Raw genomic sequence first — 23,887 nt, 5'->3', positions numbered from 1 at the left:
AATTTACCATTTTGGACTAAGAGAACTTCATGTGTTCTATGGGAATTTGCGTGTGGGCAATGGAAAATAACCATACTCATTAATTTTCTACCTTACCATCTGAAGGAATAACTTGCTCGTTCCCAACGTCCCAGTTTGTTACTTAATTATATCAAACCGTAGTATTGGCAAACAAAGCACATCCCCAGAAGGAAACTTGCACTGACGGATTTTATATTTAACCTTTTGCAGTTGCTGATCACAGACATGATGTATAGATGCCAATGTTGGACTGGGGTGGACAAAGTCAAAAGTCACCTGACACCAGGTTATAGTCAAACAGGTGTATTAAAAATCATAATCTTTTGGAGTGCTGCTCCTTTGCCAAGTTAAGTCCGCATCAATCCACTTCACTCGACAAAACAGCAGCACTCCAAAAGCTTGCAATTTTAAATAAATCTGTTGAACTGTAACCTGGTGTTGTACGACTTTTGACTTTGCTTACCATGGTGATTCGGGACAGAAACAAACATTCACACAAGGCTGCAGATGTTCTTTCAGCTAAAAAAAAAAGAATACAAGCATATGAAACAAGGGGCAGCAGTAAATCAGTCAGCCTCTTGCATCGTTCCTACCGTTCAAGTTGGTGGCATACCTGTTTGACCTTTGAACACTACATTCCCATCCACCTTGGATAACCCTCAAATCCTCTGCTTAACAAGCTTCCATTCATCCTCTGAAAAACATTCAATAACTTCGCCTTCACCATATTCTGGAGGTTGGGAATTCCAAAGTTCTTTTTTAAAAATTAATTCGTGGGATGTGGGAATTGCAGGGTACACTGACATTTATTGCCCATCCCTAAGTGCCCAGAGGGCAGTTCAGAGTCAACCGCATTGCCGTGGGTCTGCAGTCACATGTAGATCAGACCAGGTAAAGATGGCAGTTTCCTTTCCTAAAAGGGCATTAGTGAAGCAGATGGGTTTTTCTTGACAATCAACTATGGAGTCAGGGTTAGACTCAATTCCAGATTTTTATTTAATTCAAATTCCACCAAACTGCCTTGGCAGAAGTTGAACCCAGGTCCCCAGAACATTACCTGGGCCTCTGGATTAACAGTCTCGCAATACCACTGGGCCTTTGCATCCCCGTCACCTCTACAACCTACACAGAAAAATACACTCATCTCTGTTCTGAGAGGGCACGTTCCTAACCTTAAAACAGTATCCCCCTTAGTTCTATACTGACCCAAGAGAGAAAACATTGACCTTGCCGAAGCTTTTAGGATCTTGTACTTCAACTAAGTCACGTCATTCGTCGAAACGCGAGAGAAAACAAATAGAGTCTGTACAACCTATCCTCACAAGACAACACACTCATTCCAGATAAGCTCCATTGAACTATCTCCAATGCATTTACACCATTTAAATAAGCAGACCAAAAGATCCTATAGTATTTGGGATGTCGTCTCACGAATGCCCTGCATTATTGAGGAATTCCATCCTTACTTTTATGCTCAAATCCTCTTGTAATAAAGGAGAGCATTCTGTTAGTTTTTTGATATTGTGCTGTACCTGCATATTAACCTTGTGACTTGTGCACTTGAACATAGAAATCTCTCTAAAGCTCGGAATTCTAGTCATTCTTTTTAAGGAATTTAGGTAATGCTCTGCTTTAGTCTTCCTACCAAAATCAACAATATCACATTTTCCCTACGTGTTACAGCTGTCAGATATTTGACCACTCAACACTATCTACACCTAACTTTCAACTTATAGAATCACTGATTTCACAGTACAGGGGTCCATTTGGCCCATGGTGTCTGCACAGTCTCCCAAAAGAGATACCCAGCCAGTCCCATTCTCCAGCCCTACCTCAAAATGTATAATCAGCTCCTGAAACCTCTCATGGAATCCAGTTCCACTACTCTGGCTGGTCAGCATTTATCATCAGTCTCTTGTCATTCTAGCGAAGATGATGGTGAGCTGCCTTCTTGCACTGCTACAGTCCATGTACTGTAGGTCGCCCTACAAAAGGGTCAGAATTCAGGATTTTGACTCAGTGACATTTAAGGACGGTGATATATTTTTAAGTCAGGACGCTGAGTGGCTTGGAGAAGAACTTGCAGTTGGCGGGGTCCTCACGTGTGCTGCCCTTATCCTCCTAAATGGAAGCGGTCACAAGGTTGCAAGGGACTGTGTAAGGATCTTTAGTCAATATCATCGTGCATCTTATAGATGGTACATACTGCTGCTACCGAGTGTCACTGATGGAGGAAATACCAGTCAAGCGGGCTGCTTTGTCCTGGATGGTGTCAAGCTTCTTAACTGTTGTTGGAGGTGCACTCATCCAGAAAAGTAGGCAGCATTCCATCACAGTCCTGAATTGTGTCTTGTAAATGGTGAACAAGCTTTGGGGAAATCAGGTGGTAAGTTATGCCTAGCCTCTGACCTGGCCTTTCAGCCACTGTGCTTATATGGGGAGTTCAGTTGAGTTTCTGGCCAATGATAACTTCAAGGATGTGGGAAGTAGAGAAATTCAGTGATGCTAACATCATTGAATGTCAAGGAGCAGTGGTTGGATTGTCTCTTACTAGGGATAGTCATTGTTTGGCATTTGTGTGGCACATATGTTTCTTGCCACTTGTCAGCCTTTATCATGTCCTTCCTTCCCTCATCTAAATCATTGTTGCAAATTGCAATATCCTGAGGCTTCAGCACAGGCTCCTGAAGGCCTCATGTCATCACATCCTATTAAGCAGGCAAAGACTCATTCATGCATATCCTGTTTCCTGCCAGCCAGTTAATCTTCTATCCCTTCTAAAATGGTACCACTTGCCCCCAATTCTCCAACACTATCATTTCAGAGATACTTAATTTTAGACAAATAACACTCCTAGTTCATCTCTATGGATTACTTAATTGATATTTCCAATTTTTGTTTCTTGACCGAGACAATTTTTCAATTTCTTTCAAAACACATTGGCATGAGCTTTCTAATCCCGATAACTTAAGCCCTCTCAGTTTCAAGAAGGTGAAGATTTCCATCCAACTCGCCTGACTTTGAAAATCCACAAATTATAACACTTTGACTATAGTAATTTCCTCCGAACATGTTGTTAAACTCTTCTGCAAGAAGAGACTGTTCTTGCTTCTGAAATGAACTCCTGATTTTACTAAATGGAAACTTTGAACTAGCGAGTTTTGAGAAGATTTGTAGCTCAGGTTGAGGTTCTGGATGGGAGTTTGCTCGCTGAGCTGGAAGGTTCGTTTTCAGATGTTTCGTCTTCAGATGTTTCGTCACCATACTAGGTAACATCATCAGTGAGCCTCCGACGAAGCGCTGGTGTTATGTCCCGCTTTCTATTTATCTGGTTAGGTTTCCTTGGGTTGGTGATGTCATTTCCTGCGTTGGTGATGTCATTTCCTGTTCTTTTTCTCAGGGGATGGTAGATTGATTTGGAGCCAATGTGTTTGTTGATGGAGTTCCGGTTGGAATGCCATGCTTCTAGGAATTCTCTGTATGTACAGATGAGGAAGGACGCCACTTTGATTGGGACAACACATCCATCCTAGGACAAGCCAAACAGAGACACGCACGAGAATTCCTAGAAGCATGGGATTCCAACCGGAACTCCATCAACAAACACATTGATTTGGAGCCCATCTACCACCCTCGAGAAAAAGAACAGGAAATGACATCACCAACCCAAGGAAACCTAACCAGATAAATAGAAAGCGGGACATAACACCAGCGCTTCGTCAGAGGCTCACTGATGATGTTACCTAGTAATGTGACGAAACGTCTGAAAACGAACCTTCCAGCTCAGCGAGCAAACTCCCATCCGGAAACTTTGAACCTTCTGCTCTGAAATCAGGCTAAAATTATAGCTTTCTGATCTCATGTGAGCTCAAAATAAGCATCAATCCATTAGCACTACAAGGGTTCTCCAAGGTTCATTACTGTCATCATAACCACTTGGGGTACTGCTCCTAGGGTCACTGGCTTTGGGACTTTCTGGCCTTTTCTTTAAAGCAATGACCTTCCAAAAAGTGACTCAATTCATTCACCTCTATTTTGAAGTCCAAATCCGAAAATATAACACACAAAAACACTTTTCTACACAACTTATTGACGAAGAGACGAGTAACATAATTTTCTAGTCCTACTTACCTGAATTCTCTCCATTTGTGTACTGAAGGGATACAACAATTCAAACAGGATCAGGCCCAAAGAAAAGATGTCCACTTTGTGAGAGTAAGTATTTCCAGATATCTATGAAGTATAAACAAGTTTTTACAATGTTATGCTTAACAATCTCCAATGAACTTGATAAATACTGGAGTGTGACATTACTCACCTGCTCAGGACTCATATAGAGCTTAGTACCCACTTGCCCCGTGTGTCTAGCGTACACTGGCATTGGTGTAAGTATGGACCCCTCTTCTTCCTCTTGGTCCATTTCAGTGACAAGCCCAAAGTCACCCACTTTCACCACATCATCCAAAGTAAAGAAAATATTTGAAGGCTTAAAAAGGGAAATACAAAGGAACCCTATTTCAAACAAGTGTGCATGAAGGCAAGTGATTATTAACAGAAACTATTGACAGAAATGTAATGAGACTAAAAACGAGAATGTTAAGAACTTTAAACAGCCTTTTCTAAAAAATTCAGGATTTGCATTCACTGCATTTAATACTGAATGCTATCTCTGATACAATTTTAAACTCACTGCGAAGCCTCTGTTAGGGATGCCTAACCTGAAGAAGTTACCCTCCTCCCTAAAGCTTTGTAGGTTACATGGAACAATCCCTCTTCCGTACCTACACCGGCCCTAAACCCCAACTCTTCCTCTGTTACACGGATGACTGTATCGGCATCGCCTCGTGCTCCCACGAGGAGCTCGAACAGTTCATCCACTTCAAAGCTTTCCACCCCAACCTCAAGTTCACCTGGACTATCTCCAAAACCTCGCTCACCTTCCTGGACCCCTCTATCTCCATCTCAGGCAAACACAGAGAAAACGATATCCATTTCACGTCCACCAATTCCAACAGCTACCTAGAATACACATCCTCCCACCCACCTTCCTGCAAAAAAAATGCCATGCCCTATTGCCAATTCCTTCGCCTCTGCTGCATCTGCTGCCAGGATGAGGCATTCCACTCCTGTACATCTGAGATGTCCTCATTTTTCAAGGGCCGCAACCTCCCCCCTGCAGTGGTCGAGAACACCCTTGGCCGTGACTTCCGCATTTCCCGTAACTCAACCCTCACGTTCCGTCTCCGCAATAACCACCAAAAGAGAATTCCCCTCGTCCTCACGTACCACCCCAAAAAACTCCAGATCCAGGGCATCATTCTCTGACACTTCTGCAATCTGCACTCCGACCCCACCACCAAAAGATCTCTTTCCCTTCCCACCCTTGTCTGCTTTCCGGAGGGACCACTCTCTCCTTGACTCCCCTGTCCGCTCCACACTCCCCTCCAACTCCACCACACCCGGCATTTTCCCTTGCAACCGCAGGAAGTGCTACACCTGCCCCCACACCTCCTCTCTCACCCCCATCCCAGGCCCCAAGTAGACCTTTCACATCAAACAGATGTTCATCGGCACATCTGCTAATGTGGTATACTGCATCCGCTGTACACGATGTGGCCTCTTCTACATTGGAGAAACCAAGCGGAGGCCTGGGGACTGCTTGGGGACACCTCCGCTCGGTTCGCAATAAACAACTGCACCTCCCAGTCGCGAACCATTTAAACTCCCCCTCCCATTCCTCAGATGACACGTCCATCCTGAGCCTTCTGCATTGCCACAACGATGCCACCTGAATTTTGCAGGAACAGCAACTCATATTCCGCTTGGGAACCCTGCAGCCCAATGGTACACAAGCTTCAAAATCTCCCCTCCCACCACTGCATCCCAAAACCAGCCCAGCTCGTCCCCTCCTCCCTAAGCTGTTCTTTCTGTCATCTATCACCTCCTCCTACCTCAAGCCACTTCCCCATTTCCTACCTACTAACCTGTTCGTCCTCCACGGACTGAACTATCTCCTCCCTACTTCCCCACCTACTCTCACCTTTACTGGCTCCCTTTAACTTGTCTGTCTCCTCTCCACCTATCTTATCCATCTTTGATCCTCCTCCCCCTCTCTCACTATTCATTTCAGAACCCTCTCCCCCTCCCCCATTTCTGATGAAGGGTTTCAGCCCGAAGGATCAGCTTTCCTGCTCCGCTGATGCTGTCCAGCTCCACACTTTGTTATCAAAACTATGAGTGGGTGTAAGCCATTCGAACGTTCAAAACTCCTCCACCACTAAATAAGATCATGGTAGGTCCTCTATCTCAATGCCACATTTCTGCTTTCTCCGCAGATCTGTTGATGCTTTAAAAATATATAAACTTCTCATTCTTGAGTACATGTAGTAACATGGCCTCCAATCTTGTGGGAAAAATTACTACAGGTTGACTACCCTTTGTGTGAAGAAAGCTTTTCTAATTTCAATCCTAAATGGTCTATCCAATGCCCTGAGACCGTGTTCCCTGGCTGCAGACTCCCCCAATCAGGAAACATCCTCCCTGCATCTAACTTGTTAGAATTTTATATTTTTCAAACTAGAATTAAAAAGGGCAGGAGCTGATCTAATTAATACAGGTATGTCGAACTAATCTCTACTCATGGGATAGTCCTGCCTCCCCGGTATCAGCCTAGTGGCCTCCACTGCACTCACTCTATGGCAAGTAAACATTTTTAGGTAGAGAAACCAAAAGTTGTTTGTTGTTTTTTTTAGGGGTCGGGGAGGGAGTTGTAGGATTTTAATCCAGAGATGCTGTGGGCTGCTTTCTCCTGGATACTGTTAACCTCTGTCTATTGTTGGGCCTGGAGTTTTTCTGGCAAGTGAAGTGTACCTTTCACACTCTGAACTGGTGCCATGTAGATGGCAGACAGGTGTTGGGTAGTTTGAAGGAGAGTTGTTTGTTGTGGGGTTCACAGTCTTTGGCCTTCCATTGTAGCTACAGGTTGTGTATGTTCAGTCTAATTTGATTTCTTGAAAAGTATAACTCCCTAGACACTGATAGTTGGGGATTTAGCCATGGTGGTGCCATTGAATGTCACGGAGTGATGGTTAAATTCTCTGTTTGGAGATGATCGTTGTCCAGGATTTATGTGGTGCAAATGTTACGCGCCACTCATCAGCCCAAACCTGGATATTGTCCAACCATTGCTGTAGTTGGATAAGGGCTACTTCAGTTTCTGAAGAGTCATGAATGGTGCTGGTGATTGAAGTATACAAAGATGTGGAAAGGAAGTCTCTTCATGTCACCAAGCCCAGATCAAGGGGAAACCATTTTAAAATTCAGAGTTGCCCTCTCAGAAGGTTGTGTATCTTTAAAACACAATGCCTCAGACCGGCCATGGTCTTAACAGATGGGACGACAGGCTTGAGGGGCTGAATGGCCTATTTCTGTTAATTGATACACTTGAACATTTGAAACATATGACTGAAATAACAAGAAACAAGATGGGGGCTGAGCAGAGTTCAAAACTGGAAGCTGCTGGTGTTTAAGACGGTTACAAATTAATCTAATGGTGGAAGTAAGGGGAAACCTCTTCAGAGGGAAAGTAAAATTTGCTACCATATGCGATCACCCAAAGTAGTAAGCATGAGACCATTTAACAGGCAGTTATAAAAATACAATGCAAACAGGGAGAGAAAAATATAAAGATATAGTTGGTTTGATTAAGAAGACTGGAGAAGCATTGAGAAGAACATTAATCTGTTACGACAGATTAGGTGTGAAATACAATTCAATTTACAAGGTGATAGTGAAAGGTTAACTCACTGGACTCCTCAAAACATTCCATATTAAGATTGTGTGGCATTGTGACTGTGCACAATACAAGTAGCACTGACAAAAGATACTGGGCAAGACAATAGCTGATGTGGAAGGTCAAGCTTCACAGGACCTGATATATAAATACCATGAGAATGTGACATCAATTGTTCAAGTACAATTCCAGCAGTCAATTAACAAGCTAAACCAAGAGACTTAAAATGACAGTGTAGGAAACCAACAATTTCTAGTTACAGCAGTAGTTACTCTTTGCACCTTCAACATTCACAAATATGAAGCACATAGCAGGTAGTGTTCAGCATGAAGGAGCACTAATTTATAAGCAAAAGAAGTTAGCAAACGATAACCAGGTTTCGTTGCCCATGTTTAGCCAGACACCACCAGACTTTGAGGTGTCAAGTCAATATTGGGAGCAGCTGTTAACAAGGCAACATTTGACATGTGGGGAACTGTTTAAAGACCTGCTGGGGCAAGTTCAAGACCAGCATGTTCCAGTAAGGAGGAAGGATAAAATGGCAAGGTAAGGGAGCATTGGATAAGGAGGGAAGTTGTGAATTCAGTCAAAAGGGAAAAAGAAGGATATGTAACATTTAAGAAGCTAAAATTGGACAGGGCCGTGAGGAATAAGGAAAACAGGAAAGTACTCGAGCAGGGAATCGGGAGAACAAGAATGGGCCATGAAGTGGCCTGAGCAAATAGGGTTAAAGAATCTCAAGGCATTCTATAGATAATTTTTTTTTAAAACAAGGATAACCAGGGAGAAAGTAGGACCACTCAAAGATAAAGGAGGGAACTTGTGCTTGGAGGCAGAAAATATGAGTGAGATCCTAAATGAGTGCTTTGCATCAGTATTCACCCAGGGGAAGGCTATGGAAAATACTGAGGTTTGTGTGGAGCATGCTAATATGCGAGGGCATTTTCAGGTCAAGAAAGAGGTGGTGTTGGATCTCTTGAAGAGCATTAAGGTGGATAAGACCCCAGGGCCCGATGATATCTACTCCAGTTTATTGAGAGGCAAGAGAGGAAGTTGCTGGGGCCTTGACCAAGATCTTTGTATCCTCTCTAGCCACTGGAAGTGTCCTGGAAAACTGCAAGTAGCTAATATTGTTCCTCTGTTCAGGAAGATTTCGGGATAATCCTGGAAACTACAGACTGGTGAGTCTCACATCAGTGGTTGGGAAGGAGTTGGAAAGAATTCTTAGGAATAGGATTTACACATATTTGGAAAATCATGGCCTAATCAGGAAGTCCGTATGGTTTTGAGCAAGACAGGTTATACCTTATGAACTTGATTGAATTTTTTGAGGTGGTGGTGAAGGTGATCGATGAGGGTAGAGCAATGGATGTTGTACACTAGATTTTAGTAAGGCTTTTGACGAGGTCCCGCATTAAGAAGCATGGGATCCATGGTGACTTGGCCAGTGGATTCAGAATTGGCTTTCCCAAAGAAGACAGAGGATACTTGTGGAAGGGTACTTTTCAGGCTGGAAGTCCATGACTAGCGGTGTTCTGCAGGGATCCACATGGGAACCTCTGCTTTTTGTAATATATATAAACGCCTAAGCCCAAAAGATTTGGAATACCCTCCTTAAACCGCTTAAGCCTCTGTTTACTTCTGAGATGCCTTTTAAAACCTACTGCAGTGATCGAGGCTTTGGTCACTGGTCCTAATATCTCATTCAGGTCAGTGCCATATTTTATGTCACTATACATTTGTGGAGCACCAGAGACATTTTATTACTTTTAAAAAAGGTCCTACACGAACAGAACTTCCTCATATATAGCTGAAATGATTCTTCAGGTGTATCCCATGTTTTTTTGCCATTGAAACAACACATTCTACTACCCCAGATAATAAAGTGTGAAGCTGGATGAACACAGCAGGCCAAGCAGCATCTCAGGAGCACAAAAGCTGACGTTTCGGGCCTAGACCCATGAAGGGTCAAGGCCCGAAACGTCAGCTTTAGTGCTCCTGAGATGCTGCTTGGCCTGCTGTGTTCATCCAGCTTCACACTTTATTATCTTGGATTCTCCAGCATCTGCAGTTCCCATTATCTCTAATACATTCTACTACCCGCTTTGTTTAATTCAAATGTATTCAAAATAGTTCCGATTAACTTTAAGTTTCTGGTGTCTCCAAGTGAAATCTTAACCAGTACACTCTAAATTGCACATTTAGATGTTGCAGCATTTCATGTTGTATCACCAAGTTCTTTCATGTAGAAGGTGATTACAACATGCCTACCCTTTAAAGATTCTGGAGACAACACTGTGGCCTGTATTTAGTTTACAATACCTTAAGATCCCTGTGCATTAATCCTTTGGAGTGCAAGAAGCAGACAGCATCAGCCATCTGTAAAAATATCTTTAAACACTCAGTCCGGTCTCGGTCCTCCATCTGACATCGGCCATTCATCCAGTCTTTCAGAGTCTCTTTCCTGCAGAGTTGCATCTGAATGTACAAGTAAACCTTAGGTGAGTGTAGTTTTGCTTTCTCCCCTGAGTCTTTACACGGGCCCAGATTTAACGATGTGGGCCTTGGTGGAGAATGTGATAAAGTATCATTGGAAACCAGACCCCCAGTTCTACCTGATTTCTCTTCCCAAGAAACGGAATTTTGTCTCCCACCACTGCTTCTACTGTAGCACGATGGCGCTAAGTCCAGTGTATGCTCAGATGCTTGGTCACAGCCAGAATCTTCAAACACCACGTCAAAGGATGTAGTCCTGTCCTCCTTCACAACACTGCCAGCAGCTGAAGGGAATAGTTCAAAGGAATGTGCCAGCTCAGAATTGCCTTCACTTCCATACTCAGACAAAAGACTATCTTGGCCACAATGGGGCTGTTCCAAAGATTGGCTGCAGTCTGAAGGGAGGTCCAAGCACACACATGGCTCCAGTGAAGAAGGTTGTTTGGTAGTGATCACAGAGTAGGAACTGAACTTCAGCGAAGATGAACTACCTGAACAGTTTGCACCAACAGGAAGCCCTGGAACATCTGGAGAACTCGCAGGCCAATCAGTGCTGGAAAAGTTAAGGCAAAACAGAATGAAAAGCAAAATTTTTATGTATGATAATTAAATAAGATCTTCACCAGCTTCAAAATCTCCCCTCCCTCCAGTGCATCGCAAAACCAGTCCAGCTCATCCCAGCCTACCTAACTTGTTCTTCCTTTCACCTATTCCCTCCTCCTACCTCAAGCTGCACCTCCTACCTTCTAACTTCATCCCGCCCCCTTGACCTGTCCGTCCTCCCCGGACTGACCTATTCCCTCCCTACCTCCCCACCCATACTCTCCTCTCCACCCATCTTCTCCTCTAACCATCTTCAGTCCGCCTCCCCCTCTCTCTCCCCCCATCACCCTTTTCTGATGAAGGGTCTAGGCCCGAAGCGTCAGCTTTTGTGGTCCTGAGATGCTGCTTGGCCTGCTGAGTTCATCCAGCTTCACACTTTGTTATCTTGGATTCTCCAGCATCTGCAGTTCCGATTATCTCTGATCACAAATTTAAAGAGGAGTAATGTTTGTGGTGTAGACATAGATACATCGGAATTAAGTGAAATTAAAATTAAATTTACTTAAAATGAAGTAAAATTAAAATACGACCAGAGAAAAGGCTTTTGCAGAACATATGTCTATCCTAGCACAAGGTTACATATTTAAGAATAGCCTGTTCTTGGATACAGGCTTTGCAGATTAGGCTAAAATACCAACGATTCCCATCAATTGCAGAAACAGGTTGCGGGGAGGATGCAACATTTGGTATAGATTACTTTGGACCTCAGATACATGTATAGATTTGCAGTCTAAATGGCAAGTACTATGTAACATGTACAAAGAAATTTAGATGATCTAGGTAAACAAGCTTATTTAAACAGTTACTTATAGTTGCAGAAGGAAAAAGCCAATGGGATACTGGAATACAATAGCTACCACAGAAGTGCTACTGTAGTTACAAACAGCATTAAGACAACATGTGACACAGTATACTAAGTTCTGAATATGTCTATCCAAGAAAAATACACTGGAGGAAGTTCAATAACCATTCATAAGTGATACCTATCATGAAGGGAGGTACTATGAAATGGCACCATATAAACATGGGTCAAGTTCAGATCAGATAGGGAATGGCTCTTCCCGGACGGAGAACTCAATAACGGGATACAGTCTTAGGACGAGCTAAAGCAATTAAAAATAAATTGAAGAAGCTAGTCTTCCCACAGCAAGAACACAGGAATAGCAGTAGGCCATTCAGCCCCTCGAGCTTCGCGCCATTCAAGATTATGGCTGATCTGTGACCTAACTTCATACTCCTGCCTTTGGCCCATATCCCTCGATACCCTTGCTTAATAGAAGCTTATCTACCTCAGATTTAACAACTGAATTAGCGTCAATTTGTGTCTGAGGAACAGAGTTCCGAACCTCCATTACTCTGTGTATAAAAAGTGCTTTTTAACATCTCAAGTGGCCTGGCCCTAATTCTTAGACTAGGCGTCTTCATTCTAGAATCTTCAACTAATGGAAATAGTTTAGTTATCTACAATCTTTTCGTGTAAATATTCTGAAGATCTCAATTAGATTACCCATAATCTTCTAAATTCTAGAGAATAATTTGTGCAATTTCTCCCAATAACTTAGCCCCTGAAGGTCATCTTGTAAACATCATTGAATTTAGCCCTGGAAGGAACTTTCTTTCCTAAGGTGTGGCACCACTTGATCTGCTCAGAGTATGATGAAACAGACGGTGTGAAACACTTTCAGTGCCACAGATAAAGTGCTAAAAATAAAACAGGTATTTGCTTGGGATGTCAGAATGCAGAAAAGAAATGGAAACAAACAGGAAACCAAGGAGCATATTAAATACTCTCCATCTGTTGTCATGAATAGAGTTACAACCAGGGTAATGGATTGGCGCAAGTCATGCAACAAGTGACAGTCAATTCAGAAGCGCATATTCTGCTGCACTTGCTGACCACCAGCATTGAAGCCCAGGTTAGATTTGGCCCATCGCTTTACCCTTCATCTTTCAGCAGCTGCTTGTCCATCTCCTCCTGCCAGCCTTCAGGTGGGGTCTCCAGCCAGGCATTGAAATAGCGGACAATGCCCGGATGCTCCAGCTTAGCCAGTGCCTTCACTTCCCGCATCACCTTCTCCCGTGCTTGATCTCTGTAGAATTATGAAGTTAATAAGACTGAAATTAGGAGATATCATTGACAGCACGGAAGATTACCAAAAATTAGGGGGAAATCTTGATTTGATAGGGAAGTGGGATGAGGATTGGCAAATGTAATTCAATAAAGTGTGAGGTGTTGCACTTTGGAAAGTCAAACCAAGGGAGGACTTATACAGTGATAATGGGAACTGCAGATGCTGGAGAATCCAAGATAATAAAATGTGAGGCTGGATGAACACAGCAGCATCTCAGGAGCACAAAAGCTGACTTTTCGGGCCTAGACCCTTCATCAGAGAGGGGGATGGGGTGACGGTTCTGGAATAAATAGGGAGAGAGGGGGAGGCGGACCAAAGATGGAGAGAAAAAAAGATAGGTGGAGAGGAGAGTATAGGTGGGGAGGTAGGGAGGGGATAGGTCAGTCCAGGGAAGACAGGCAGGTCAAGAAGGTGGGATGAGGTTAGTAGGTAGGAGATGGAGGTGCGGCTTGGGGTGGGAGGAAGGGATGGGTGAGAGGAAGAACAGGTTAGGGAGGCAGAGACAGGTTGGACTGGTTTTGGGATGCAGTGGGTGGAGGGGAGGAGCTGGGCTGGTTTTGGGATGCGGTGGGGGAAGGGGAGATTTTGAAGCTGGTGAAGTCCACATGGGTACCATTGGGCTGCAGCATTCCCAAGCGGAATATGAGTTGCTGTTCCTGCAACCTTCGGGTGGCATCATTGTGGCACTGCAGGAGGCCCATGATGGACGTGTCATCTAAAGAATGGGAAGGGGAGTGGAAATGGTTTGCAACTGGGAGGTGCAGTTGTTTATTGTGAACCGAGCGGAGGTGTTCTGCAAAGCGGTCCCCAAGCCTCCGCTTGGTTTTCCCAATGTAGAGGAAGCCACACCGGGTACAGTGGATGCAGTATACCACATTGGCAGAATGTGCAGGTGAACCTCTGCTTAATATGGAAAGTCATCTTGGGGCCTGGGATGGGGTGAGGGAGGAGGTGTGGGGGCAAGTGTAGCATTTCCTGCGGTTGCAGGGGAAGGTGCCGGGTGTGGTGGGGTTGGAGGGCAGTGTGGAGCGAACAAGGGAATCACGGAGAGAGTGGTCTCTCCGGAAAGCAGACAAGGGTGGGGAAGGAAAAATGTCTTGGATGGTGGGGTCGGATTGTAGATGGCGGAAGTGTCGGAGGATGATGCGTTGTATCCAGAGGTTGGTGGGGTGGTGTGTGAGAACGAGGGGGGTCCTCTTTGGGCGGTTGTGGTGGGGGCGGGGTGTGAGGGAAGTGTTGCGGGAAACGCAGGAGACGCGGTCAAGGGCGTTCTCGACCACTGTGGGGGGCAAGTTGCAGTCCTCGAAGAACTTGGACATCTGGGATGTGTGGGAGTGGAATGCCTCATCGTGGGAGCAGATGCAGCGGAGGCGGAGGAATTGGGAATAGGGGATGGAATTTTTGCAGGAGGGTGGGTGGGAGGAGGTGTATTCTAGGTAGCTGTGGGAGTCGGTGGGCTTGAAATGGACATCAGTTACAAGCTGGTTGCCTGAGATGGAGACTGAGAGGTCCAGGAAGGTGAGGGATGTGCTGGAGATGGCCCAGGTGAACTGAAAGGTTGAGGTGGAAGGTGTTGGTGAAGTGGATGAACTGTTCGAGCCCAGCTCTTCCCCCCCACCCACTGCATCCCAAAACCAGTCCAACCTGTCTCTGCCTCCCTAACCTGTTCTTCCTCTCACCCATCCCTTCCTCCACCCCAAGCTGCACCTCCATCACCTACCTACTAAACTCATCCCACCTCCTTGACCTGTCTGTCTTCCCTGGGCTGATCTATCCCCTCCCTACCTATACTCTCCTCTCCACCTATCTTCTTTTCTCTCCATCTTTGGTCCGCCTCCCCCTCTCTCCCTATTTATTCCAGAAACCTCACCCCATCCCCCTCTCTGATGAAGGGTCTAGGCCCGAAACGTCAGCTTTTGTGCTCCTGAGATGCTGCTGGGCCTGCTGTGTTCATCCAGCCTCACATTTTATTATCTAGGACTTATACAGTAAATGGTAAGGTCCTGAGGAGCGCTGTGGAACAGAGGGACCTAGGTGTACGAGTATATACAGTTCGTTGAAAGTGGCATTATAGGTAGACAGGGTGGTGAAGAAGGCATTTAGCATGCTGTCCTTCATTAGTTGAGGCACTGGCTAAAGGAGTTGGGGCGTTACGTTACAGTTGTATAAGTCATTGGTGAGGGTGCACTTAGAGTATTGTATACAATTTTGGTCACCCTGTTATAGGAAAGACTGAGCTGAATTGAAAGTGTGCAAAAATGATTTACGACGATGTTGCCAGGATTAGTAGGCCCGAGTTATAGGGAGAGGTTGTCCAGGATAGGACTTTATTCCTTGGAACATAGGAGAATGAGGGGTGACCTTACTGAGGTGTATAAAATCACAAGGGGCATAGTTAGAATGAATGCATAAAGTCTTTTTCCCAGGGCTAGGGAATTGAAAACTAGATGGTATAGGTTCAAGATGAGATTGAGAAGATTTATGAAGGACCTGAGGTGCAGCTTCTTCACTCAGAGTGGTGCATTTATGGAATGAGCTGCCACAGAAAGTGGATGAGCCAGGTATGACAGCAACTTTTAAAAAGCATTTGGCTCGGTACATGATAAGGGTTTAAGAGGGATATATCCAAATGTGGGTAATCAGAACGAGCTGAGTGGGCATCATGGACCAGTTTAGGCCGAAGGGCCTGTTTCCATGCTGTATTACTCTGTGGCTCTAATAGAGAAGCAAAGAAAACAATTTCAATGCAGCATTTGGGTATCAAAGCGCAGGACTGTTAAAGGTGGAGACTGAACATACAGCAACATCTCAGGACAATCTGCTTAGTGAAATTTAATTTGTTCTCAGGATGTGGGTGCCACTAGCAAGATTGGCATTCATTGTCCATCCATACTAGACAAGTTGTAAAATACCTTGGAACTGAAAGTTAATCACATTGATGTAAAATTTGAATTGTGTTAGGACAGAATGGAGAAGAAAGGAAAAGGGCATCAGGTAACCAGGCTTTCTTTTGTCAGAGAATGACTCACTTTTTGGGACCACTACCAGCGAGGGGAGGTGTTGTAAATGTGATGGTATCAGAGTCATCTTGAAATCTTTTTAAAATTGCCAGTATGTGTAAAGCCAATTCCAACTCAAGTCTGTTAAAGAAGTTTGTCAGAGACATGGAAAAAAGGTTTTTGCAACGAAACTTCACAAATATTTGCATACCGATTCGGGAGTCGTATCCTCTTGATAGCATAATTACAATCATCAACTTTGTTTTTGGCCTCGAAAACAACACCAAATCCTCCGCGTCCAAGACACTGAACCAATTCAAAGTCAGTAAGGCACCTGAAAGAGGTTTATCCGCATTAATTACACCACTGGCATAGACTTTTCTTAACTATGTACTAAATGCCAAATGACTAGCTGAGTCCAAAACTGGATGGCATAGGTTTAAAGTGAGAGGGCAAAGATTTAAAGGGGACCAGAGGGGCAATTTTCTTCCCCCCCCCCCCCCCCAGAGTGGTGCATATGTGCAATGAGCTGCCAAGGAAGGGAAGTACAATTACAACATTTAAAAGGCATCTGGATGGGTACATGAACAGGAAGGGTTTAGAAGGATATGGGCCAAATGCTGGCAGATGGGACTAGACCAATTTAGGATATCTGGTTGGCACAGATGGGTTGGACCAAAGGGTCTATTTCCATGATGTACAACTCTGACTCTATATCTGGTGGGAGGATTCAAAATTATGAATACTCAGAATTAAGCATTCTCAAAAAGAAATTAATTAAAAAATAAACTGGACCACAGAAACAGTAACAGGCCAATTGCTTAATCAAGTCTAATAAGATCCTAAGAAATAGGAGCAGGTCATCGACCTGTGAAGCCTGCTCCATTATTCAAAAGGTCATGGTTGACTTGACTATGACTTTAAACCCACTGGCTCACAAATAGGTCTTGGCATGTCTGTACCTCAATGGCATTTTCCCACCTTTCCTCACACCAGTTAAAAAAAAATCTGTTCATCTCAAATCCCAAAAAACTCTCCAACATCTAGCCTATCAGATGAAGGCAGTTCCAAAATATCTTAGAGAACGGAAACATTCTTGGCTTGGCTTACAAATGGTCTGATTATTAAAAAAAGTTATGTCCCATGGTCCAGAGGAAAACAGATTTCCGGCATCTATTTTACAGATTGTGAAGCACCAACATTATTTGAACACAAAATTCTTAAATCTCTCTTTAAGAAAATTCTGTCAAGGCCCAAGGACAATTACTTCCTTTCTATCAACTTAAGAGTTGAATGACCGATACTTGAGAATGGTTCACTAAGTGCCACTCAGTTTGGGGTAATGGGAGATTATTAAAATGTAAGCAGGATTGCAGCTATTTTCTTGACTGATCGTTGATTTTTGTCATGTAATATGGAAAAAGTGCACAAAAAGGATGGGATTGCATGGTCAAACACCTACAGAAGACAGATACTCAAATTATAGCTCTCAATAGACATAAACAGCACATGACAGCAACGTATTCCTGTCAGCAGTAAGGCGCTACATCTTAGTTAGATAAGCAACATCAAATGGAAGTAGACATGTTACCTCAGGATGCATCTGCTACCTTGAAGTAATTAAGTGCACAGACAGACTTGGCAGATGTGAAAACAAGACAGCTGTTAAGTACTGACTGGGTAAGGCAAAAGGAATGCGGCAAAAGCAGGAACAGAGAACTGAGTAGGATGATCGACCACAAATCAAATTGAATGATTGAGTCGGCTCATAAGGGCCAAATAGCCTACTCCCGTTCCTATTTTCCAAGTTTCTAAACCCATATCAAAGAGGAAGCCATAGGACATTTAGAAAATCAATGTAAACATGCTTTTAAAATTCATTCATGGTATATGGACAATACTGGCTAGGTCAGAAATTGCCTGTCTCTATTTGTCCTCAAGATGATGGTACTGCGTCCTTGAACTGCTGCAGATTTGGAACGTCAGTACACTTGCTGTGCTATTCAGAAGGCAATTCCTGCATTTTGACCCAGCGACAGTGAAGGAACAGCTCCAAGAGAGTGAAATGATGCCTGACAAATTGATTACAGTTCTTTGAGGATAAAACAGATAGATTAGATGAAGGGAATACCTGCAGATGTAGTGAATTTGGATTTGATTTGTAAACTGGGACTGCTAAGGGATAAATGTTGAAGATGCAGAAAAAGGCAAAAAACTTGAAAGAGTGCCAATTTTGGAGAGCCAACAAACCAACATGACATGGATAACACAGACACAAGGCAAGGTGCCACCTAACAAGATTACCACACAAGATGAGCTCATGCTGTTGGAAGGTAAGCCAACTTTACAAACAAGCTAAAAGAAAACCAAGTCAATACAAATAGATTATTCTCAGGTTGGAAAACAGTAGCTAATAAAATGGTTAGTGTTTAATGTTGGGCCAATGAACATGATTTGGATGAATTGACTGGCTATATTGTAGATAAGTTTACTGATAACGCAAGAATAATAGAAAAGCAAATTAGAAGGATACAAAGAATCTAAAAATACGCTTATATAGGTTGAGTGTGTGGGCAACAATGTGGCAGATGTGCAAGTATAAATGTGGGAAGTGAGGTTAACCAAAATTGCAAGAATAGAAAAGCAGCATGTTACTCTAAGAGAAAGAAAGACTGCAGAACTCTGCAGTTCAGTGAGATTTGGGTGTCCTTGTACATGAATTACAAAATTCAGTACACAGGTACAGCAACTAGTTAAGAGAAATTTATATTGGAATTTATTACAAAGGCATTGAAGGATGAACAGAGGACAGTCTTGCTACAACTGTACATAGCATTGATGAGATTGCACTTGAACTTCATACTGCTTTGGTCACCTGAAGGACAATTATATTTGCATTGGAAACTGTTTACAAAATGGTTCACTCAACTGATTCTAGAGATGAAGATGACGTTATGTTTTGAGGAAGAGGTCCATCATGTAGGGCTTATATGTGAGTTGATCTCATTGACACATTTGATTCTGCAGAGGCTTGACAGGATAGATGCCATACAAATTGATTCCAGTTGGGGAAAAATAAACACAACTGGCTAAGGCCTGGAACTTTTCATTGTTGTGCAAGCAGTGCTTCTAAGAGGTAATTTCATTAACACTTGAACTTTAGGAATAAGTGAAGCTCAAACATACTTGATTCAAAAGATGGCACCTGTGACCGATGGGTTCTGTCAGTATTGCACTGAGGACGGCCTTCTTTGTGTCGTACAATTGTTTCCTGTCCACAACTAATTTAAATGTGTTAAGGCAATGGCCAGAAGCAGAACCAAGTTAATATTCTATTATCGAAATTCAAGATGCAGGCATGCTAATTTGGAAGCCTAATTCATGTTGGCTACACCATAGGAGCTGGCTTGGGGAGCATTCATCACAATTTACCTCCAGGCACACATACCACCAATGCACAATAAATTTTAATACTGTTTTTTTTTACCTGGACACGTAGTCAGCAGTCCCAAAGCAATTTATCAAATCAACCTTAACTTCTCCCACAGGCACCTCAATTGTGCTGTCAGTCCGACATGGAAACTCCAATTTCTCCTTTTTCTGCACAAAAAAGACACCAGTAACAGGCTGGGTCAATCTTCATCCCACCGAGCAGGAGCTAGGAAGTGATATCCCAGTAGATGAATGCTAACTTGCAGCTTCCAGAAAGATTACAGACAGGTCTTAGGATAGCAAAGCTGGTAAACTGGAGATATAACCTAGTGTTGAGAAAGTTTTTTTTTTCCAATTGAAACATAGGATTCTGAGGAGCTGGTCAGGGCAGATGTTAAAAGGATATTTCTTCTCATTGGGAAATACAGAACTATGGCAGTCAGCATAGCAATAATTTAAGATAGAGATGAGGAAGAATTTCTTCTCCCAAAGACACTAATGGGAGTTATCTACAGGCCCCCAAACAGTAGTCTAGATGTAGGGTGTAAGTTGAATTAGGAGTTGAAATTGGCCTGTCGCAAAAGGTATTACTACAGTTGTGGGGGATTTCAACATACAGGTACACTGGGAGAATCAAGATGGTACTGGACCCCAAGAAAAGGGAGTTTCTGGAGTTCCTCCGAGATGGATTGTTAGAACAGCTTGTACTGGAGCCTACCAGGGAGAAGGCAATTCTTGATCTGGTGTTGGGCAACGAACCGGATTTGATCAGGGACCTCAAAGTAAAGGAGCCATTAGGAGCTAATGACCATAATAATGATGATAAGGCTTAATCTGCCGTTTGAGAGGGAGAAGGAAGAATCGGGTATTGCAGTTGTACAAAGGGAGCGATGGAGCTATGAGGGAGAAGCTGGCCAAAGTTCAATGGTACAATACCTTAGCAGGGATGGCAGTGGAACAACAATGGCAGGTATTTCTGGTTATAAATGCAGAAGGTGCAGGATCAGCTCATTCCAAAGAGGAAGAAAGATCCTAAGGGGAGGCAAGGGCGGCTGTGGCTGACGAGGCAAGTTAAAAACTGTACAAAGATAAAAGTGAAGTAGTATGACATAGCGAAGATGAGCGGGAAGCCAGAGGACTGGAAAACTTTTAAACAGCAACAGAAGATAACTAAAAAGGCAACACGTGGAGAAAAAATGAGGTACGAAGGCAAACTGGCCAAAAATATAAAAGGAGGATAGTAAAAGCTTTTTTAGGTATGTGAAAATGGTTAGGACTAAAATTGGGCCCTTGAAGACAGAAACAGGTGAATTTATTATGCGAAACAAGGAAATGGCAGAAGAGTTGAAAAGGTACTTTGGATCTGTCTTCACTAGGGAAGACACAAGCAATCTCCAAGACGCAACAGTGGCTGAAGGACCTAGGATAATGGATGAACTGAAGGGAATTTATACTGGGCAGGAAATGGTGTTGGATAGACTGTTAGGTCTGAAGGCTGACAAGTTCCCGGGACCGGATGGTCTGCATCCCAGGGTACTTAAGGAGGGGGCTCTAGAAATTGTGGACGCACATGGTATTGGGGGCAAAATAGTGGCTTGGATTGAAAATTGGCTGGCTGACAGGAAGCAAAGCGTAGAGATAAACGGGTCCCTTTCAGAATGACAGGCGGTGACCAGTGGGGTACCACAAGGTTTGGTGCTGGGACCGCAGCTGTTTATAATATACATTAATGATATAGATGAAGGCATTAAAAGTAATATTAGAAAATTTGCTGATGACACAAAGCTGGGTGGCAGTGTGACATGTGAGGAGGATGTTATGAGAATACAGGGTGACTTGGACAGGCTAGGTGAGTGGACGGAGGCATGGCAGATGCAGTTCAATGTGGATAAATGTAAGGTTATCCACTTTGGTGGCAAGAACAGGAAGGCAGATTATTATCTAAATGGAGATAATAGGAACTGCAGATGCTGGAGAATCCAAGATAATAAAGTGTGAAGCTGGATGAACACAGGAGGCCAAGCAGCATCTCGGGAGCACAAAAGCTTTTACGCTCCCAAGATGCTGCTTGGCCTGCTGTGTTCATCCAGCTTCACACTTTACTATCGAAATGGAGTCTAGTTAGGTTAAGGGGCAGTGCAACGAGATCTAGGTGTTCTTATACATCAGTCAATGAAAGCAAGCATGCAGGTACAGCAGGCAGTGAAGAAAGCTAATAGCATGTTGGCCTTCATTACAACAGGAATTGAGTATAGGAGCAAAGAGGTCCTTCTGCAGCTGTACAGGGCCCTGGTGAGACTGCACCTGGAGTATTGTGTGCAGTTTTGGTCTCCATGTTTGAGGAAGGACATTCTTGCTATTGAGGGAGTGCAGCATAGGTTCACAAGGTTAATTCCCGGAACAGTGGGTCTATCATATGTTGAAAGATTGGAGTGACTGGGCTTGTATACACGAGTTTAGAAGGACGAGAGGGGATCTGATTGTGATGTATAAGATTATTAAGGGATTGGACACTGTGGAGGCAGGAAGCATGTTGCCGCTGATGGGTGAGCCCAGAACTAGAGGATACAGTTTAAAAATAAGGGGTAGGCCATTTAGAACAGAGTTCAGGAAAAACTTCTTCAGTGGTGGATAATTGGAATGCTTTGCCCCAGAAGGCAGTGGAGGCCAAGTCTCTGGATATTTTCAAGGAAGAGATGGATACAGCTCCTACAGATCGTGGAATCAAGGCTTATGGGGATAAGGCAGGTACAGGATACTGATTGTGAATGATCAGCCATGATCATAATGAATGGTGGTGGTGGCCCGAAGGGCCGAATGGCCTACTCCTGCACCTATTGTCTATTGTTAATAGCCAGTGGAATGCTTTTCCTCACTGAGCAGAGGAAGCTGGGAAAAATGAATAAATGAAGGACTGATTCAGCAAGATTTTGTTAGGCAGGGGAATCCAGGATTATGGGGTGCAGAAGGGGAGGCCAACATCTTACTGAGCTTATTGCACGAATCTTACATAGTTTCACAAGGCATTTTATAAGGTGCCATACAAAAGGTTAAAATAGAGATGAGGAGAAATTACTTCTTTCGAAGGCTCATGATTCTGCTATTGGGACAGAGTGTAAATTTTAGGAAGAGATAGACAGGTTTTTAATTAGTAATGGGTTGAAGAGTTATTGAGAGTGGGCAGGAAACTGAAATCAAGGACAAGATTAAATCAGCTGAGATTGTATCAAGTAGCTGGGGAGGCTGAAAAGGACTGAATTGCCTGCTCCTCGCTCATAATTCTTACAGCTCAGTGACGATGAGGAATGATCTGACTGAATGGCAGAATTGATAAGCTAAATAGCCTACTCCTGCGGACAAGTGTGAGGTGATGCACTGTGTTCGGAGTAACCGGAATGCAAAGTACTGGACTAATGGTAAGATTCATGGTAATGTAGATGAGCAGAGAGATCTCGGTGTCCATGTACACAGATCTTTGAAAGTTGCCACCCAGGTTGACAGAGTTGTTAAGAAGGCATTCAGTGTTTTGGCTTTTATTAATAGAGGGATTGAGTTCCGGAACCATGAGGTTATGCTGCAGCTGTACAAAACTCTGGTGCAGCCGCACTTGGAGTATTGTGTACAGTTCTGGTCACCGCATTATAAGAAGGATGTGGAAGCTTTGGAAAGGGTGCAGAGGAGATTTACTAGGATGTTGCCTGGTATGGAGGGAAGGTCTTACGAGGAAAGGCTGAGGGACTTGAGGCTGTTTTCGTTAGAGAGAAGGTTGAGAGGTGACTTAATTGAGACACATAAAATAATCAGAGGGTTAGATAGGGTGGATAGGGAGAGCCTTTTTCCTAGGATGGTGATGGCAAGCACGAGGGGGCATAGCTTTAAATTGAGGTGTGAAAGATATAGGACAGATGTCAGAGGTAGTTTCTTTACTCAGAGAGTAGTAAGGGAATGGAACGCTTTGCCTGCAATGGTAGTAGATTTGCCAACTTTAAGAACATTTAAGTCATCATTGGACAAGCATATGGACATACATGGAATAGTTTCAGTTAGATGGGCTTCAGATTGGTACGACAGGTCGGCACCACATTGGAGGCTGAAGGGCCTGTACTGTGCTGTAATGTTCTATGTTCTATGTTCTATGTTAAGGTTAGGTAATGCCACAGTTTAGCACTTCTGAGGCTGAAGGCATGTATACCAGCAGTGGAACTCAGCAAAGCTGAGATATCCAAAGGCTGCAGAGTTGAGTGTGTTCCAGCAAGAAAGGGGGGACCCTAGTCATGTCTGGCAGGTAGCAGGAAAAATAATCAGATGAAATCAGAGGATGAGCTGCAAAGTACCACAACCACAAAGAGCAAAGACAGATAAAGGCCGACCCTTTGAGTTTTTGGGACCCACACAATGAATCAAAATTATTT

General features: G+C 43.6%; 1 protein-coding gene across 2 annotated transcripts in view; it reads right to left on the bottom strand.

Moving 5' to 3' along the window:
* eif2ak3 (eukaryotic translation initiation factor 2-alpha kinase 3) overlaps positions 1-23,887 on the bottom strand; it is a 116,462-nt gene that overhangs the window by 7,517 nt on the left and 85,058 nt on the right. For both annotated transcript variants that reach the window (XM_059650338.1, XM_048542740.2), the window contains 6 exons: positions 19,531-19,643; positions 16,255-16,377; positions 12,853-13,002; positions 10,136-10,862; positions 4,340-4,507; positions 4,153-4,254 (listed from right to left, as the gene is read on the bottom strand). In XM_059650338.1, coding sequence (XP_059506321.1) covers positions 4,153-4,254; positions 4,340-4,507; positions 10,136-10,862; positions 12,853-13,002; positions 16,255-16,377; positions 19,531-19,643 — 1,383 coding nt within the window. The remainder of the gene's footprint in view (positions 1-4,152; positions 4,255-4,339; positions 4,508-10,135; positions 10,863-12,852; positions 13,003-16,254; positions 16,378-19,530; positions 19,644-23,887) is intronic.

This window comes from Stegostoma tigrinum, chromosome 1 (assembly GCF_030684315.1).
Source record: "Stegostoma tigrinum isolate sSteTig4 chromosome 1, sSteTig4.hap1, whole genome shotgun sequence".
Lineage (NCBI taxonomy): Eukaryota > Metazoa > Chordata > Chondrichthyes > Orectolobiformes > Stegostomatidae > Stegostoma > Stegostoma tigrinum.
Note: the sequence above shows the minus strand (reverse complement) of the source record. Positions and strands in the feature narration are given on the sequence as shown.